The 19,936-nt window shown below is 41.2% G+C and overlaps 1 protein-coding gene across 3 annotated transcripts in view; it reads right to left on the bottom strand.

Moving 5' to 3' along the window:
* Positions 1–16,208, bottom strand: part of rgs19 (regulator of G protein signaling 19) — a 47,395-nt gene extending 31,187 nt beyond the window's left edge. The window contains exons 1-2 of one of the 3 annotated variants that reach the window (XM_039801480.1): positions 15,956–16,061; positions 3,394–3,504 (exon numbers count right to left, since the gene is read on the bottom strand). In XM_039801480.1, the coding sequence (XP_039657414.1) occupies positions 3,394–3,408 (15 nt within the window). In that variant the 5' untranslated portion in view covers positions 3,409–3,504; positions 15,956–16,061. Of the gene's footprint in view, positions 1–3,393; positions 3,505–15,955 lie in introns of all 3 variants that reach the window. The other 2 variants (XM_039801478.1, XM_039801479.1) reach the window with 2 other exon arrangements.
* Positions 16,209–19,936: the final 3,728 nt, after the last annotated feature.

Here is a 19,936-nt window from a genome sequence, read left to right as displayed (position 1 = left end):
AAGGTAAGGGAGAGAGTGAGAGATAAGAAAACAAGTAAGGGAGAGAGCGAGAGAAAAAGTAAGAGAAAAGGTAAGAAGGCAAACGTGCGAGAGAAATGACAAGCAGATATGATGGAAACAAACTGGCAGCAGGTTTATATAGTCAAGCAGTGACGTGGAAATGACATGACAGTTTGATTTAGGAGAAGGATGGAGAGGAGGGGTGAGAAGGTAGAGTACAGCCCAACCGGTACTGGATTTTTCAGGGTGATACCGATATCAATATTTAAAAGTTACAACTACACTTGTTCAATTTAGCTAATTAACTTAATCAAAGTTAGTGGCAAAAGAGCCTTTATATTGTCGGCTTACATTTAGTTGTAGCTCTTTCTTTTTATACTGAAATTCAGTTACGTTGCTAAAAAAGCACACTTGTGGGCCCAGTCCGTTGGGCGTTCAGCTACACCAGTGACACTGGGCCTCTCAAACTGCAAACTTTGTGTTCTTTTGGACACTAGCGTCGCCAGGATTTTGATTGTAGGTGGGCCTCCAGAAAACTGGATGGACCAGTTAAAATAAGCCAAAAAAAACGGGTTCCCCCTGCATACAGACAGCCAGACACTAACGATAACATTAGCCTAACTGTTAGCCTAACTGTTAGCCTACTTGACTTGCTGGTGTGAGGGGGGTGGCTACGGGAGGACTTGATGGGGAGAGGACGGCCGAGCAGGATGGTAACTTGTCACTTGTAATCGCGGAGCGTTTCTTGCTGAATTTAAATGAAAACAAGCTGCTTTGCATTTCATATTAGCTAATAGCTACAGTCTGTGTCTGTCTCATTGAGCTAGCTTGAAAAGCTTGCGCACAAACGTCCTTCATTTCATTGGATCACTTGCTGGTGACGATGCAGCCTGTGGGCGGGCTTAAGAGTCCACACATGGGGTAGAAGCCGCTGATTGGCTGAGAAGCTTTCACTCAAAGCTTTCCTCGGGCTGCTTATTGGATGAACTGCTAGACTGAAAATCACTCACTACTCACTATAGGCCTGGGTCAAAATGGGCGGGCCCAGACCTAAAATGGGTGGGGCCCAATGGTAGCGCCGCGGGTGCTCTTGGACACTAGAAATGTCCTCAGTCACGATCCGACTAGTTTTTCAAGTTTTGTTCAATCCACATTTGGCCAAATACAGTCCAAATGTCCAGGAATCTTCTTGCTGCACCCATTTTCATCCATGATGCTTTGGGTGCTGATTTGAGTGTGTGGACTGCAAAATTACGAATCCCACTATGGCCACGCTAAGACCCACCCTACGAAGCAGCTTGATTGGTTGGGGTTAGGCATTTCACCTCGAGTGGTTAAGGTTAGGATAGCCGATTGGTCAGGGGATAGGATCTGTACAAATCAGGTGACGTTGCCTTGCGTAAGCATGGACACCTGGCCAATAGTAGCTATTGAAGGGCGGGTCTTGGCGTGGCCATAGTGGGAAAAATAATATTGCATGTGGACTCGGGGTACACATGCATCCCAGGATGCATTTCACATCTACTAGCGGCAACGATGGAAGACATGAGCGAGACTCATTACTGTTATAATATTCGTTCTACACTCTAAGAAATAAATCTGTAAAATAACAGAAAAGGTTTCTGGCAGCTCATTACCCCTAATTACAAAATTAAGTTTTGTGTGTAGCTTCAGTAAAAACACAGTTTTTCACATTGATATTTACTGTTATTTAAAATTCTCTGTTAGTAAACTTCTGAAATGAAATCAGTTTTTTATGCTTTTGATGCTTTGTTACACTTTGACGTTTGACGCTTATTTTGATGCTTTCAAGGCTTTTTGTTTTTAACAACATGACGCTTGGGTGCCATAATGCAATTTGAAATGCAAATAAACAGAAAGACAACTGTGAGTCACGTTCTATGGACAATTTATCAAAATAATAATAAATAAATAATAAAAACAACCACTGGATGGGAAAAGGGTATTTTACAATTACTCTGAATGCACCACGAGGCTGGCGAGGCGAGGCTGTGTGTTTTTCAGACAACGGCAGCTACAGACTGTTGTTGGAATCCTCTCCAGTGAAATACAGACACACTTTTACACTGTTTAGCTGTCAGCATTTAACCGTGTTTACTCCAGCTGCTAGCTAACGGTAGGCTAACGTTACCTGCTGTCGAGTGTAGTGTTAACTAGCTAACTACTAGTGTAGTTAACTAGCGTCCCGTGCAGCGATGTTTCAGTTCCCTCTAACGTCCGTTTTCGGAGCATCAGAGAGAAGCGCAGGCATTTAAGTGGCACCTTAATAAGGCACCGAAATCCGCATTGCTATTCGATCCGGTAGATAACGGTCGTTAAGCACCGGGTCTCAGAACCCCCCCCCTAAAATAAAAACTCTTCGGATCTACACGATTCACGTGGATGACATTTTCTCAATCAAAATGGCAATTTTCGCCAAAAAGCGACTAGTTTGCAGGTTTGGTGTCAGATACAAATTCAATCAACATGAAAGCAAATATCCGATCAGACTCAGTATCGGTAGATCTACCCAATATAAAAAAAAAAAAAAAAAACTTGATCGGGATAAACCCTACCAGCTAGATGGATTAGATAGAACAGCAAGGACGCAAGTTTGCTGCAGTACGTGTAGCGGAGTTAATAATTCCACTTGCCATTAAAAGGTAACTTTTCATTTGGCTAGTAGTTTCCATATGAGACAGGCTTTTTCTGTAACACGAGCGGCATGTATTGGTGCTATTCTGCAGACTTTATGGTAAGGTCTTACACACCATCACCAGTCTGCAGTAGCCTGTTTCACGGTAAGTCGCATATACTGAGCGCCACTGTTATAGCTAAGTAAATGTGTTCATTGTGATAATATGTTAGTATGCATGCTGTATATCCACACGGGAGGTCTCTAATTTTTATATTAGAGACCATTTTTGTTTTGTTTCTTTTGTTTTAGCTTAAATGAAAAAGTTCACCACGTTGTGTTAGCTTGCTAGTCTGATTAGCCTAGCTTGATAAACTAACTTTTATGATACAACCGTGGCAACAGTAAACTGAATAATTTCTGTTTTCATTTAGCTAACTGGAGCTCTTTATAGCGACGAGCGTGATTGTGAAACACTATTCTGCTATTTATCAGAATAAACGGCTGTGATAGCCAACGAAGAGCGACGACTTCGTCAGTAACACGACACAACGCAAGAGAGAGAGAGAGTACACACCCGCTACGTATGCTGTGCTGGGAACAGTCACGTTATTCTGTTATTCCCGTTAGCCTGCTCCTTTGCTAGCAGGCGTTTCAGTTCCAAACACATAAAGACATAAAGAAGGTGAACACAGAGAGGAAAAGCAAGAAAAGGGGGATCTGGGAGACAGAGAGAGGAAGAGGTGCAGTTGGTTTACCAGTACGTCCGTCATGTCGTGAGGGCGGGCACTCGGTTAGTGTGTGAGTCGTCAGCGATGTTAGTGGGCCGGGCACATGCATGTCATCCCCCCTTCTGCCTCGGACCTCTCCTTTATAAATACACACACATATACATACATACACACACACACACACACGTGCGCGCGCACACACACAGGAATGCACAAATGTAGAAGCAAACATGCATTCATGTAAAATGCCACACCGTAGCACACATGAGCACAATACAAATGCATCACAAAAACACACAGTCAAACATGAGTTTGTGAAATCCCACAAGAACATGCAGTCATGAACCAAAAACACAATTTAAACGCATATAAAACACACACACACACACACACACACACACACAGTATCACCCACAACATGCAACAACATCCAGGTACATTAATCCACAAAAACACAGGTGTACACAGGCAGTAGCACACACACATACATACACACACACACACGAGGAGAGAAAAAGAGGCCATGGTGAGTGTGTGTGCGTGTACCAATCATTTACCTGTCACCTTAAGGATCTTCCATTAATGGTGGATCCTTTGTCTATTACACAAAAACTCTGAGAAAGGCACACATGAAAGAAATCGGATAATCATCGACTGAGTTTCAATTTCCAAAAGTTCCGTTAAAAATAAAGTCAATCATTTTAGGTTTCCATGAACTTCTTTCATGATGTCCTCACACAATTTAATCAAGAGCAACAGAAAGTCCCTGCTACTTCAAAGATGACACGGGTTACATTGACACATTAAAACTCCATTATAGCAAATGATAAATATTAACATTATACATACTGCCATTATTAAGGGGATTTGGTATCAGCCATGACACGACATACGGACTCTTCATTACGACGTTCTGTGTTTCAAAATGGTTAAGTCACTTTTGGCTTCCGACTCAGTCTCTAGTCCCTGGCTTCATGATACCGTACGTAAAAATTATTCCAATGAGTTCCATGCAGTGAGGTTATACAGACTGGGAAAAAGAAGTCACTGGTATCGTATTGGCAGATAAACTGAGTTGCCGTATTGGTATCGGGAGAGGAAAAGTTGCATCTGTGCATCCTTGACTAAAACACCATTACAGTAACAACTGGATCAACACAGGGCTAAACACCATTGATTATACCATGGTCTGGGTGAATACTCCATTCTGATTGGCTGCAGGGTGTCCATTAAAAAGTGATGTAGGACACCTACTAAAGGAGTTCCGGTGAAACTGATTGTTTACTGTTCTAAATGAATGCGCTACATTAAATCAAAAAGGATATTTGGATTTATTATTTCCAACTTGTCCTCTGAACACCACAGGATGGCGCTAAAACACACAGGCTGCAAGAAGTAAGTTCTGCTGGCCCTCTGGACTGACTTTGTTTCACAGAGAATAACGTTATCTCACATCCCGTTCACTGTTCAGCTCGCTGCTTCAGGCTGCGCCGCTGCAGCCGACAGTAACGTTACACATCGCGGATCAAATTCTTCGTAAAAGTCGTTATATTGTTTTGGGGACAATGACATGGCTGGATAGCTAGCTTGTCTTGTTGTTCAACATACTGTCAAATAATTTTTACTGATTGCCAACTGTACACAATGTTATTGACTTTGGATCTTGCTAGCATAGCGTTAGCTTTCTGGCTCGTAGCTAAACTGAAGGGTTCTACCAGCTGAGCGGACTATATAAATATCTCCGGTTGCTATGGGAGGCATGTCGTATCTAAGGTCCTTCCTAATTCCTGGGGGAGTCTACAACGTTTGCATTGCATAAGAACCTGATGGATGGGAATGATTGTTCCAGGTATTAGTCAAACCGTCAGGCGTAACCAGGGAAACAGTTAGAGTTATTGTTTGGATAAACTTTATTTCGATTGTAAAACTAATTATCAACTAATGTTTTAAAAATATGTTTTTCAGCAAGTGACCATGGTATAAGAGGGTTAATGCCCTTCGAGGTGTCCATTGTCATGTATTAATGTAGCTCACGAATGTAGCAACCGGTTCACGCATCGCCGTCGTCCATTAATACCTGACAATGGACACCTTGTCGGGCATTAACCCTTACATAATGGACAAACCGAGGCTAAAACACCAACAAATACTGGACCAAACGAGGGCAAAATGACCAGTAAATATTCGACAAGCCAAGGCTTAAACACAATAAAACTCCAGCAGACACTTGACCAAAGCAAGGCTAAATCACCACCAAATATTCAAACAAAACAGGGCTTAACATTATATATTATTGGACCAATTCAAGGCTTTAACACCCAGTCGCATTGGACCAAACCAGGGCAATATCCGCCGGTGAATAGTAGACCATATTTGGGCTCCAACACCATTGGATCATTGTATAACATTGGACCAAACCAGTTCATACTGGACCGGACCGGGGCTTAACCCTCCTGTTATCCACAGTTCTCAACTAGTGACCACACATGACATCAAAATAACTTAATCTGGGCGACAAAAATGAATGTTAAGATTTTCATTTAGCGGAGAAGGAAGAATAATCCTCCATGTTGCGCACTCATTACGCGATAATCTGAAACCTTTTGTTTTGATCAATTTACGTCATTAAGTCATTGAAGTCATTGAAGTCGAATTTCAAGCATCAGTTCCCTGGTTCCAGGTTGATATAGACAAAAACTATTCTGATCACATTGAGCTTCTGAAAAAAATTTGCATTTTACGAGGACATGTTATATAACTAATTAGCCGATGAATCAATAATGAAAGTAATTGTTGGAGCCTGAGATTTAAAGGTCCAATATGTAATATTTGTACTGTAATAAATCCAAAAATGACACCAATGCCTCATCAGACATTAAGGAAACAATAATGCTAATGTCAGTATTTTTTCTTTTTTAAATTTACATTCCGTGAAGGAATTTATGTTTATGTTTTGATCTGTGTGTTGTTATCAACTGCCCAGTTTGACAGCCAGGCCGGGTTGCCAGATATACCTGTAAAAACATAAACCCAGCGCGCTACAGCTGTAACGGTAGTACAGCCATGAAAGCAGCACACAAACGAACAGGATCAACGGAGATAGATTCTACCCGACCTAAAAAAACGAACAAACAACATGTTTCTAACAGTTGCGTGACCAGAGACGTAACAACCCCCTGGTAAATATTGGAGATGTATTTGAAAGACGGAGACAGCTTAGATCCCAAAAGGATGCAGAATTGGCTTATTTCCTCCTGAACAGGTAAACATTAGCTTCAGGTTAATTTATCACAGCCACTAGGGACGGGCATTTTATGTCATTTCAACATTTGTGTACTCACATTGACTTATTAGCTAGAGTACCCGAGTTGGTTACTCGCAAAAACAATTGAGACAGCCAGTAAAGTGATCTCGACTGGTCCTGGCTAACGCCGCCATGCTAACCCTCTTAACTGCTAACGTTACCGGGAGGACCAGGCAAGCAGCCCATGGCTGTTTACAACGTGTAGTTCAGCAGCCAGAGCCAACAATGGTGAGTTATTTTAAGCCACAAGAGGGGGGCTGTAAATCGGGAAGAGAGGACTGTGAGTTTGCAGTGTGTTTAGCGATTGTTGCCGTAATTCTAAGCCAATGAAGTGTGTTCAGTCGGCAAGGTAGCTAGTGGTATTTTTAGCGTTTCGTATTGTAATTCTAAGCCAAGGAAGTGTGCCTGACTGGCGTGTGGAGAGGACGGTGAGGTTGTTGTGTTTTTAGCGGTTCATACTGTAATTTTAACCCGAAAAAGTGTGTCTGTCAGTTGGTTACAGAGCTCCGCGTGAGCACGGGCTTTTATGACTGTCAATATAGCCATCATATAACGTTAGCTACTCTGCTGTGCTGTGAAGTAATGTCTGGCTATGTGAGACTAGCATCTAACGTTAGCTACTCTGCTGTGCTGTGAAGTAATGTCTGGCTATGTGAGACTAGCATCTAACGTTAGCTACTCTGCTGTGCTGTGGAGTAATGTCTGGCTATGTGAGACTAGCATCTAACGTTAGCTACTCTGCTGTGCTGTGGAGTAATGTCTGGCTATGTGAGACTAGCATCTAACGTTAGCTACTCTGCTGTGCTGTGGAGTAATGTCTGGCTATGTGAGACTAGCATCTAACGTTAGCTACTCTGCTGTGCTGTGGAGTAATGTCTGGCTATGTGAGAAAAGCGTCTAGCAACATTGTTGTGAATGCTGCGGTCTCAGCCTGGCAACCCCCGTGAACTTCGAGTCTGGGAAGAAGGGGGCGGGGGAAACGACTCTCCAGTATTTTGAATTAGTAGTGCAGTAAATATTTTAACCGCTAGATGCCAGTATTACATACAATATTACATATTGCACCTTTAACAAGGATTTAACAATCTTGCAGCTTTCATTTCACAGTGGTGGTCAAGCTAAAAATACGATTCCTGGACAAACATTCGACATTCGTGAGCTCTAAGGTTTTCATCAGTGATGACATAGGAATGCTTTTTTTGGTGTGGATTTCTATCCACTTACAACATCAAACCACCAATAAAGACTGAACTAGTGTATTTTATTAGCATGGACAATTAAGAACAGGATGAAGGGCTATTTACATGTACATGATCTGTTACTGAACACTGATCATTCCTTGTTTGATGAAATTTGCTGTTTTGTTTTAAGCAGGGGAGATTCTAGGATCAGACCTTTAGGGGGGCTCAGCCCCTAATGAGAAAGTGACATGGATACAGTGCCTTGCAAAAGTGTTAAACCCCCCCCTGCAAAATCAGTAATTTCTTTGTCTGATAATCTCTGAGCTAGAACAACAACGTCAGCTACAATGTTTTTTTGGGGGGACATTTTAGGCCTTTAATTGACAGGACAGATGAAGACATGAAAGGAGAGAGGGAGGGGGGAATGACATGCAGCAAAGGGCCGCAGGTCGGAGTCGAACCCGGACCCGCTGGGTTGAGGAGTGCACCTCTACATGTGGGCGCCCACCCTACCAACTGAGCTATCGTTGTACGTTTTTGAAACTATTAACACTATGATGGAACTAAACCTGACACTTTACAAGTCGCAGTAACAACAATTTGACACAGTGTTCTAAAATTCAGCAATTTTAGTAGCTTCCGTTTCAATTTGGGTACTAATCTGCACCATGAAATGACCAACTTCTTCTCTGGGGACTACCAACCTTAAACTTCACAACCGCACTCCTGCTCTCCCTCTGATAGATCAGATAGAGACTCAGCCAAAGGCGGGAGTCTGACACCACCTCCTCTGATTGGCCAACACTACTTTTCCGTTAATCCTTTCCTTGACTGGGTTACAGGTGGATAGCATTAGCTACAGCGACACAGGATATTAAACCTGTTTCAAGACCTTTCAACCTGTAATTGTCACTGACAAGTTCGCAAACTCTAACTTGAAGCACTAAAATGTATTGAAAAAATAAATAATAATATGTTTTTTATTATTATACTTTTTAGGGGGGCTGAGATGAAATTTAGGGGGGCTTGAGCTTAAACAAGGGTCTAAGATCGCCCATGGTTTTAAGTCTGCTGCTTGTTCTTTAATGTGGAACTCTTTATCCTGCTGTCTTGGCCAGGGCTCCCCCTTGTTAAAGTGACTCTCAATCTCAATAAAGGGAAAAGAAAAAGAGGTGATGGTGATAAAAATAAACACACACACCTCACAGACTGGCAACCATGTACACAGACAAAAGCACACATCGCTAGATAAATGTGGACAAAAAGAAACGGGAGAGACAGAAGTAGCACGTGCGATTGGAGACAGAGGAAGAGAAGACGAGGATGGCCATCTTAAAAAAAAAAAAAAAAAAAAAAGAGGAAGCAAGCAACAGACAATGAAGAAAGACACAGGAAGGGGAAGTGTGTACCAACTGGCAACAGGAAGGAGGAAAAAAACCTTCTATCAGGTATAAGTGTGCAAGGTCCCCCACCCCAACCCCGTGTTTTGCCAGCCAAGTTAATTTATTAGAAAGTGCGCTACTACTTCAGGAAGATATTTTAGTTTTTATGTATTCATTTTTTGGAATGTGTATTAAGTTTAAAGTGTCAGGTTTTTTTAATAACGGCTTAAAACATTTAAACAAAAGATTTTAATTTTTACTGTACAGTATGCATATCTGTTCCAAATATCGGTTCCATTAACTACTAATAATAATCGGTATAGATTCCTAGTTCAGTCACGTGAGAGAAAAAAAAAGCCTACAAGCAAATCCCACTTCTCTTCCAAGAGGATTCTTTCTTTTCTTTTCCGTTTTAGAACAGCGTGTAATTCGAACCAGCTTCAAGAACAGAACCTCATAACCCGAGGATTCACCAGGACACAAAGGAGATGGATGTTGACATTTGATAGCCAAGCCGTTCCACATGCTCGGACGGACGGACACACCACGTAGAAAAACAGAGAAGTGAACCAAAAAAAGAGCTGTTATGTGCTTTCTGTCTGACTATGATTCTTACCACCCAAAGCTGTCCAGTAGGATTCGTGAAAAGACATGTACTACACAGTCAGGGTTGTCACCCTGCCATTACAAGGTTTAGGTGCAGCACCCGAGCCGTTTTTAGGCAGCACCTAAGCCAAATGAATAACTTTTCTCAGCTCTAATAATTGCAGTCTGTCCCCAGTGGACTTCTTTAGCAAGTTTTGTCTTTTTTAGTGTTATGTATGTATTATCTGCTCTAGCTTTTCCAAGGTTTCCAAGGCAAATAAGGTAAAACACTGACAGCGAAGGGACGAGAAGTTGTAAAATACCATCTCTGCTTAAATTAAGTGTACATTAACACGACACATTCATTTCTGCTTTTCTGTGTCTCTTCCTCCTAAAAGTGCCTAACCAGACGCAACACCTTATATGGTCACAAATAGGAATTATATAAGAATCCCAATAGGAACAGGACAAGTTCTACCTTTACTAAGGTTGTGCAATACCAGACAAGGTATACAGCAAGACTTTTACTGGACCCGTGGGAGGAGCATTGTGTCAGTTTATACATAAACATACCATCAAGTACACCAAGGTCACTAGAAACTCCGAAACCACAAAGACAGACTGTAGGAAAAGTAAAGGAGAGTACAGTTATTTATTTGACGTAATTGTCCCAAATATCAGCTGATGGAGCTTTTTTTTTTATGACTTGGATCTGGATTGAATTCTCTATGTACTACGGGTAGAGCAAGGCCATAACTCTCTCAGAGTTCAGGGTTTTAAAAAATGTATGCCAGGGTTTTCCCTGCCCTTAGAAGGTTTAGGTGCAGCTAAATGTAACTAAAAGACTTTCCTCAGATCTAATGATTGGAGTTGGGTCCCCAGTGGACTTCTTTAGCAAGTTTTGCCTTTAAGCGTTTTGAGTATTATGTATTTATTATAGGGCTGGGCGATATGGAGAAAATCAGATATTGCGATATTCTTGTCCTAACACCTCGATGTCGATATTGTGGCGATATTCTAGGGTTTACAATTGGTTTTTTAACAAAACATCTTCACATTGAGATTTTAGATAAATAATCTTCAGTAATGTAGATATGACTAAGTGGGTAAAGGTACAAATAATAGAAGAGCTAGAACAGTCTGGTAAGTTCAGAAAATGACATCACTTTACTGTAATGCAGCCTTTAAAACCAGGAAAAGACAACACTTAAGCCATTTACGATATTACAATCTAAGACGATATCTAGTCTCATATCATGATATCAATATAATATTGATATATTGCCCAGCCCTAATTTATTATCTGCTCTATCTTTTCCAACGCTTTAGACACAGATATAGAAATAATAACGGTCCAAAATGACGTGAAAAAGAGACCAAAACTACCACAAAGGGACACAAACCGACTACTAAGAGACGCCACATATCCGCGGAGGCCCAAAGTAACCCCAAAGAAAACAAAAATGACCAAAAAGAGAAAAAAAAATCCCACAAAAAGACAGCAAATGAATGGGGAAATTGCATACTTTTTTAATTTGAAAAACGTCATATTTTCTTAAGGAATGACGCTTTTAACCGATGCCCCGCCAAACACGCGCACTTAAGTCTTCTACAGAGCTTGGGAAAACAATGTACGCGCTCATAGTGCAGTGGGGAACAGCAACCACTGGACATTTCACTTTTTTCTTTTTAAAGTAACTCGTGACATCACTGATTCCTAGAGGGACTTCAGGTGTCAAGATGGTGTTCAACGTCGAGTCAATCTAAATAAGTCAAAATAAGGCCAAACTTCAGCTATGCTCTACATTTTCAGCAACTATACCTTCATCATAAGGATGAAATAGCATGCCATTGTTTAGAAAAAAAACATTTTTACATTTTACTTACGACTTTAATGCTGAAAATATATAAATGTCATTATTAAGGCACTTTGGTCATATAAATTGGTCCAAAAAAAGTCCATTGCGCCAGTCACCAGTAGCTGATGCATTCATTCTAGGGCTGTATTCAGCCATAGAAAATCTTGGTCGACTGAAATTCGACCTACTCTTCAACCAATCGATTGGTCGATGGGGTAAAACACCTGCAAGTTATCTCTAGATTAGTCTCGCTTTGCCAGACCTTCCTCCACAGCACTGCGGAGGAAGGTCTGGCTAGTCCCCACAGCATTCCGGGATGGGAGAAAAACGGGCTCTGGTTTATTGGCATTTCTTTTAACCAATCACAATCGTCTTGGGCGGTGCTAAGCTCCGGACGGCGCAACGGAGCCTTTGCAAAAATAGCCTCGGGAAGGAACTTGTTTTGGTGGAACATGTGTATGTTCAAAAGTTGTTTTAGTCGTGCAACAGAAAACGCAGACTGGACAGATGGTCTAGCTACCGGAGTTTAGAACACCAACACAAACAAATTTCCGGTGGTAACGTAGCAATCCCAGAAATGGAAGGTGGTGGATATACTGTAGACTATCTCTAGATAAACTTAATCACCCACAGTGTTGAGTGCACTCTACCTGGTAGCGTTGTGTGTCTTTCAGTGCCGATTTTTTTTCTTCTGAGGCCACACTATACATTTTTAATGGGAACACCACATATTCAAACCAATCTACAAAAACCGCGGGCCGGGGGGGGGGGGGGGGTGTGTGGGGGGGCGCCCGGGTGGATTGGGTGTGGGGGGGGGGGGGGGGGAGACGCGATTAATCAAATGTGCAATATTTAGTTGAATGTTTGGTGTAACATTTGGTTTAACATTTTTTTATTCCTCCTTTTATTATTATATTTACTAGAAGTGTGCATCTCTCCCTCGTAAGACGATTCCATACGTGGGCTACGATACGGTTCAGGGACGATACATTTTTATCTGGAACGATTGAGTGCGATTTAGGGCTGTGCTCGATTGAAGAAATTCTTAGTCAACTAACAATCATTCAATTGTATCGACTAATCGATTAGTTGATTTAATCGACAGATCTGTAAATCTGAGTTTCTCCGCCAACAGTCGTGCAAAAGCACCACTTTAATTCTTGTTTAATTCCAGAGATGTGCTCGTCAGTTTCTTGGAAATAAGTCATTCAGCATGAAAAAAGCATCAAACATGACTAATCGACAAACGAAATCTAAGTTGACTAAGACCAAAACGACCGATTAGTTGACTAATCGACTAAGAGGGAGCAGCCCTAGTGCGATTCGATGTTGAAACAATTTGGTGCGACACGATGACATACGATTTAATCTGATAGATACAGTTAATATTTGTTTAATGTACACACATAAATTTCCCATTATAAATTAAAATAAACCAATTCTGTAAAAGAAGCATTGCCTACCTTCAAATAAATATATGTTTTGTAAAAGGGACCAGGGAATAGTATAACGTTACACTGTAACTTCAACTTAATTAGCTAGCCACTTAGAACCAAATTACATCAGCATATATAAACATATAAACAACATTTAACAGCATTGCGCACACTGCAGCATCTTCGTTGGGTTGACAGCAAAGCTTCAGTCAAACGATTCGTAACGTCAGAATCGGGCCATCGGCCGAATCTTGGTCCTTTCAGACCGATGCTGGGGTCCGTGTATCGATGTAGCCGTAATCTGTGATAATACAACCGGATATGCGTATCGGGGAATCTTTACACCGCTACTATCTATTGTTTGTTTACATTAACAGGGTTTTTCCTGGCTCAGAATGGGCCTTTTGGGGTGGACACTAAGTCTTTCTGAGCATGCATCAAACACTTAATTCCCTGCATTCCGATACATTTTACGCACCAACTCATGGTGGAAATGCCTTTATTTATGTGAAGGAAGAAAAATGGACGGTAAAACTGATATCCAATTAGCGCTTGCTTCACAGCGTAGCGTTCAGGTGCGGTCACAACAGTGCAGCAGCTTGCGCATCAGTGAAAGCATGCGTGCGCTAAAGAATTCTCTATGCAGGAAAAACGCTGATTAACATGACACACAAAACTGCCACATTATAAAATGTACTGTGTTCTATTGTCAAACGATGGCTACTCCCGTACGGTTCGCATCAGGTGTTAAAACCAACTGTACCAAAACACGAATTAGACTACTATTTAACAAGACTACGAGAGGTTTTTAACCGGTCATTAAACTGTCTCAATGTTATAGGCCTACTGATGCCATAAAGACAGACAGCAGTCGGAGCTCCGGCGGAAGGCTGAGTTCCGCGCCCGCTAGCAGCGCCTTCTCGCTTGTTAACCAGGTTCAGTCTGGTACAGCCTCACTCTGAAAACATAGAACCCAGTAGCTGCGAGCGTCAAAGCGGAGCGTTCAGGTCCAGTCAAAACAAAACAGCTTAGCTGGCTTATCAGCGCCATGCCACATGTGTAAAATATAGCAGCTGTGGATGAGAGGGAGGCTGGCTTCTGAAAATCAGACGCTTTGGCGCTGGTGCTGGCTGAACACCTCTTTGGGGGCGCCAAAACTTTCTCTACGTAGGAAAAACCCTGCTATTTGGCATAGGTTCAACGCTGAACCATGAATCAGGCTTCAGATGTAAGCACCGTTAAGACAACTTGCAATGGGTTGACAGAAAAATAAAATCACGTCACATACCAAAGTGAAAATAGAAACAAGAACTTGTTGCCGCCACGAACAAAATTTATACAAAATGTAATTGTCTTATAAGTAGGGTTGGGTACCGAAACCCGGTGCCACTGTGGAACCGGTTCCGACGCAACTAGGGGTGGGGCCTTACTATACGATATCATCACAATACTTACGTCACGATACAATATTATTGCGATTTTAAAGATATTGCAATATTCTGCGATATATTGCAATTTATTACCTTTTTTCCAACTTCAAATTTTTCCCAATTTCAAATGATGTCCCCAAAAGAAAACTTTGTCAACATCTGTTTTATCTAAAAAGATACATTTCTCTGTTTGTTCATCTCACTTCAATTGTATTGCTGCAAAATGGGATTGTCAAGCAGCCAAACTGACCAACACATATATAATAAAAGATCGATACAGTATTGCCACGGAAAATATTACGATACTATGCTGTATCGATTTTTTACCCCACCCCTATACGCAACCGGTAGGAATCGGACCGATTAGAAAATTTCAGTTCCACTTAATGTGTCGACAGAAATATTTTCCCTCTGTCGCTCTGAAACGGACGTAAAAATATCAGAGAAAATGTGATATTTTTACATCCGGAGAGGTGCCTTAACTGCCAGAGAAGGCAAATATGCTAATTTTTCTGCAAAAGAACTGCTAAAGTTTGAAGCTGGTTTAGTTAGCATACCAACTCAACATTTATTTAGTTGTTACTTGTTAATAGTGTAACTGTTATTTGTTAAATTATTGTAGTTTAAAAGTAAAAATTTAAAATAAAATAAAAAAAATCTATAAAAGAGCCTTTCCTTTCTTTTTCAGTTTTTCAAGAATTGGTTTAGGAATCGGAATTGTTTTAAAAGAATCGTAAAAATCCAAACGCTACCCAACCCTACTTATAAGATAGTTTGTCAACTGACCTGTGTTATAACCGAACCCGTTCTCTCTTATGAACCATGCCCTAAAGGTTCCATAGACAGCAGTTAACGTTAAGCTAACAGTCAGTTTACTGGCGTTTTATTTTATTTTACACACTCACTTACTGGACATGACAACTGATAGAAAGGAATAGCCTACAGACAGGAGGGAAACTACAATAAAGTCAGAAAAGCCTTTTTTACTCCTTCAGTTTTCTACCAAGCTGCTCTTGCCCTTTTATGTTACAAAAAACAACAAAAAAGCAGCTGAAGACGGACTGAAACCTCCCAATTGGTGTCACTAGGACACCCGTTTGAACGATAAACAGAAAAAGACGAAAATTAGACATGACAAGGGTTCGCTCGACTCCTCTTTTCCACCGTAGAATAGATTGCCTGTCTGCTTCCCGGTCTTGAGAAGGAATCGAGGAGGTGAGAAGGCAAAGGAGGAAAGGGAGGGAGGGAAGGAATCACTGAGACCGAGCTTTTCCTCAACACCGCGGAGCGAGGAAAAGCCCCGCCGCTGACTGGAGACCGGGGAAGGTGAAATTAAACTGAAAGCAGCACCACCCCCCCTCCCCTCCCCTCCCCGTGTTCGAGCTCGTTTCTGCAGCCGATCAGATACTCACAATCTTGGCATTAATAAGGTCCGGAGGGCGGTATCCGCTGCGCTTTCGGAGGCACATCCGAGTGTGTGTTTTTTTTCCTCTGCCGCTCCGCCCCGGGGGGGGGGGGGAGGTGGGGGAGTGTTGTTGCGTGGATTTCTTTTTTTTTTTTTTGATTTATTTTTCTAAATATCCTGCCGCCGCGCCGCTGTATTGGAAGAAGAAGAAGGAGTCCGCCTCCTCCCCCCTTCTGCTGCTCTCCTCCTGCTCGGGTTTTTCCCACAGAGAGAGAGAGTGATAGAGAGACATAAAGAAAGAGTATGTGAGTGTGTGTGAGAGAGAGAGAGAGAGAGAGAGAGAGAGAGAGATCCGCGCTGGCGGACAGAGGTAGCAGAGCGCATGCGCGGTTTCACGTTCATCCAAGCAAGAGGAGACCCGGGAGTTCTCTACAATAAAACTTAATATACTGTATATATAGGCCTATTAACTTTTATCGGTTTTCCATGTTAGTACACATCATAAAATATCGTTTAAAGTAATAACGCATGCACTAGTTTACCACGAGTTTACTTTACTTATATAGGCCTACTTGTCTACACTTATTTTTTCATAGGTTAATTATAATTTTTGTAATAGTTTTTTGGTTTTTTGCACATAATATGCATATGTAATGAAAGATGATGATTAGCTTAATGTAACTCTATATGGGTCTTATAGGCATATATATACTATATTATGGACCCAACAAAAAAAATATGTCTACTGGTTTGTGTTTTATATAGGCTATGTATGTTTTGTGTAAATCAATTGTAATGGTATGCAGCTGTTCATATATATATGTATATATATATATATATATATACATATATATATATAAATGTAATAATAAATATGATAAAGTATCCCAGCCTGCAGTTTAAAGACAATTGTGTTTTTATTTTATGACTTAAGAGTACATCACAATGAACTTCATAGAGTTTTTACCTTTAATAAACACTAAAGTAAAGTGACACTAAATCAGACACCAGATTATTTCTACTTTTCTTTTTAACGATAAAATTCCCTGATAGTTCTTTTTAGAGATGCCGATGAAGTGGTAAATATAAAAGTCTAGTGAGCAAAAGATGTTTGGCAAAATCCTGCTTTGCATGTGTGCCACAGATCAGCGTGATATATCTCTGGACAAAGCTCAAACCACGGGCCCCTCCGACTTTTCTTCTCTCCTGCTGGGGAATATGGAGAGAAGAGTTCAGTCGAGGCCATTTTCCACAAGTCTGGCTCTTACATTCACAGCTGCATTTCCAACATCAGGGTTGTCCCCTGCCATTAGAAGAATTAATGTAACTAAAAGACTTTTCTCAGATCTAATAATTGTAGTTGGACTTCTCTTGCAAGTTTTGTCTTTAAGCTTTTTGAGTGTTAGTTATTTATTATCTGGTTTAGCTTTACCAACATTTTTAAATAGTTATGGTGATAATAACGGTCCAAAGTGATGTGAAAAAGAGACGCAAAACTACCACAAAGGGACCCAAAGAGACTACAAAGAGATGCCAAATGTCCACAGAAACACAAAACAACCCCAAAGGAAACAAAAGAATTTAAAGCTGCAAGCAGCGTTGGACGGGCCCTCGCACAGACGCCACTCCTTGCGACCGTGCATTAGCACGGCACTCAGACGCTACAAATCGTCACCAATGAAAAGGGAACTCCCTGCTGAGTTCAATGATACATCACACAAGACTTTACGTCATACAGTTCATTAGCTGTGAAAGGGGGCGTGGCCAAAGTATAGGGGGCGGGCCAAACCATCACCAATGAAGAAGGAAGTCCCTGCTGAGTTCAATGATACCTCACACAAGACTCTACCTTAAATGGTACATGGGCATGGTTAAAGTATAGGGGGCGGCTCAGTATCGCATGTAGATCACACATTGTTATATGTATATAATAATGTATATGTATATATGTTATATTAAGTTTCATGTAAATCGGATGATGTTTTTTCACTGATTTCCTGTTGCAAAGTCAATTTTGGCCTATAAATGTCCTCAGGCCTGGACTCTTGTCAAACGTGAGAAATTTCAGGCAGATATGACAATGTACACTAAAGTTACAACAACTTCTTCGTTCATCTATAAATGCTCAAAATGGCCACCATGCCACACCCACACCATTTGACGAAAAGTTTTTCTTTTAATAACTTTTCATCTGTAAGGTGTTGAGATGGTACAGACCAAGTTTGAAGTCGAACTGATGAAATCTCTAGGAGGCGTTCGTTAAAGTATAGCACCTTGACTTTTAGGCCTACTTCCTGTTGCCACTAGGGGGCGCTATGACTTTAAGTAAATATCGGCGTGTATATGTCCTCAGGGTTGGAGTCTTATGAATCCTGAAAAGCTTAGAGCCAGTTGGACAATGTACACTTCGAGTTACACCTACTTCCTGTTTCAGTGGCGAAACGCACAAAATGGCCGCCCCGCCACGCCCTATGACGAAAGGAGACTTTTAGCGTCAATAACAACGACAAAGGCACCTGACCAAGCGTCCATATTTTCCTAGATGGGAGTGAGAACGTGTTGAGGAAGGACGCCTAAATCCCCCCCACCAAATATGCGCTCCTAAGTCTTCCACAAAGCTAGAGAAAACAGTGAATATTACTCTGTTCTTCACAGGGCTCTGCAGCAGTCTCTTCTGATCAACCCAACAATGGACCGAGGGAGGACAACAGTGACCCAAAGAAATAATAACCCAAATATCTAGAAAGAGGGTGAAAACAACTACAGGGCTCCATCAACTATGCTTACTTCCTTTCAGGAGTCTTAAGGTTCACATGTCCTTGAACACATATTGAGAATCGGTAACTACAACAGCCACCAATGCTATTATCCATCCATTCATCATCCTTCCATCCATCCATCCATCCATCCATCCATCATCCATTATCCATTATCCATTAACCATTATTCATCCATCCATCCATCCATCCATTCATCAATTTATCCATCCATCCATCCAAACATCAATCCATCCATCCATTTATCAATCCATCCATCCATTCATCCATTCATCCATCCATTATCCATTATCCATCCATTTATCTATCCATCCATTCATCCACCCATTCATCCATTTATCCATCCATCCATTCGTCCATCCATCCATCTATCATCCATCCAACCACCCATCCATCCATATTCATCCATCCATTATCCATTATCCATTATCCATTAACCATTATTCATCCATCAATCCATCCATTTATCAATCCATCCATCCACCCATCCATCAATTTATCCATCCATCCATCCAAACATCAATCCATCCATCCATTTATCAATCCATCCATCCATTCATCCATTCATCCATCCATTATCCATTATCCATTATCCATTATCCATCCATTAATCAATCCATCCATCCACCCATCCATCCATCCATTCATCCACCCATTCATCCATTTATCCATCCATCCATTCGTCCATCCATCCATCTATCATCCATCCAACCATCCATCCATCCATTCATCCATCCATTATCCATTATCCATCCATTTATCCATTTAACAATCCATCCATCCACCCATCCATCCATCTATTCCACCGGCTATACTCTTGGATATTTATATAATGTTCATCAATATGCACTGTCCCTATTTTAAATAAATACATCTCAATTCATACATCCATATTTCCTGACCTGTAAGGAGATAATGTTCTATGTAACCAGGACATTCTTGCTTATTAAAAGAACAATTATTCGTTTTTTTGGGGATCACCGGCATCCTAGTAAGTTTATCTGACAGGTTAGGGGTCTTTAGATTTTTTTTTGTTCATGTTGTCCCTTCGTTAAACGCTGAAACTGAGGAACAATTTAAGATTAAATAAAACAGTTCAGTGTGATGTCATCATGATGAAAGTAATCACTAAAACTGTAAACGGCGGTTGAGCCCTTAGCTAGAAAGTCAGCGGTCAACACTCAGGGACTCTTGTGTTTGTGGATGCAATA

The sequence above is a fragment of the Perca fluviatilis genome, chromosome 5 (genome assembly GCF_010015445.1).
Source record: "Perca fluviatilis chromosome 5, GENO_Pfluv_1.0, whole genome shotgun sequence".
In the NCBI taxonomy this organism is placed as follows: domain Eukaryota; kingdom Metazoa; phylum Chordata; class Actinopteri; order Perciformes; family Percidae; genus Perca; species Perca fluviatilis.
The sequence above is the reverse complement of the archived record's forward strand: the minus strand, read 5'-3'. Positions and strand labels throughout refer to the sequence as shown.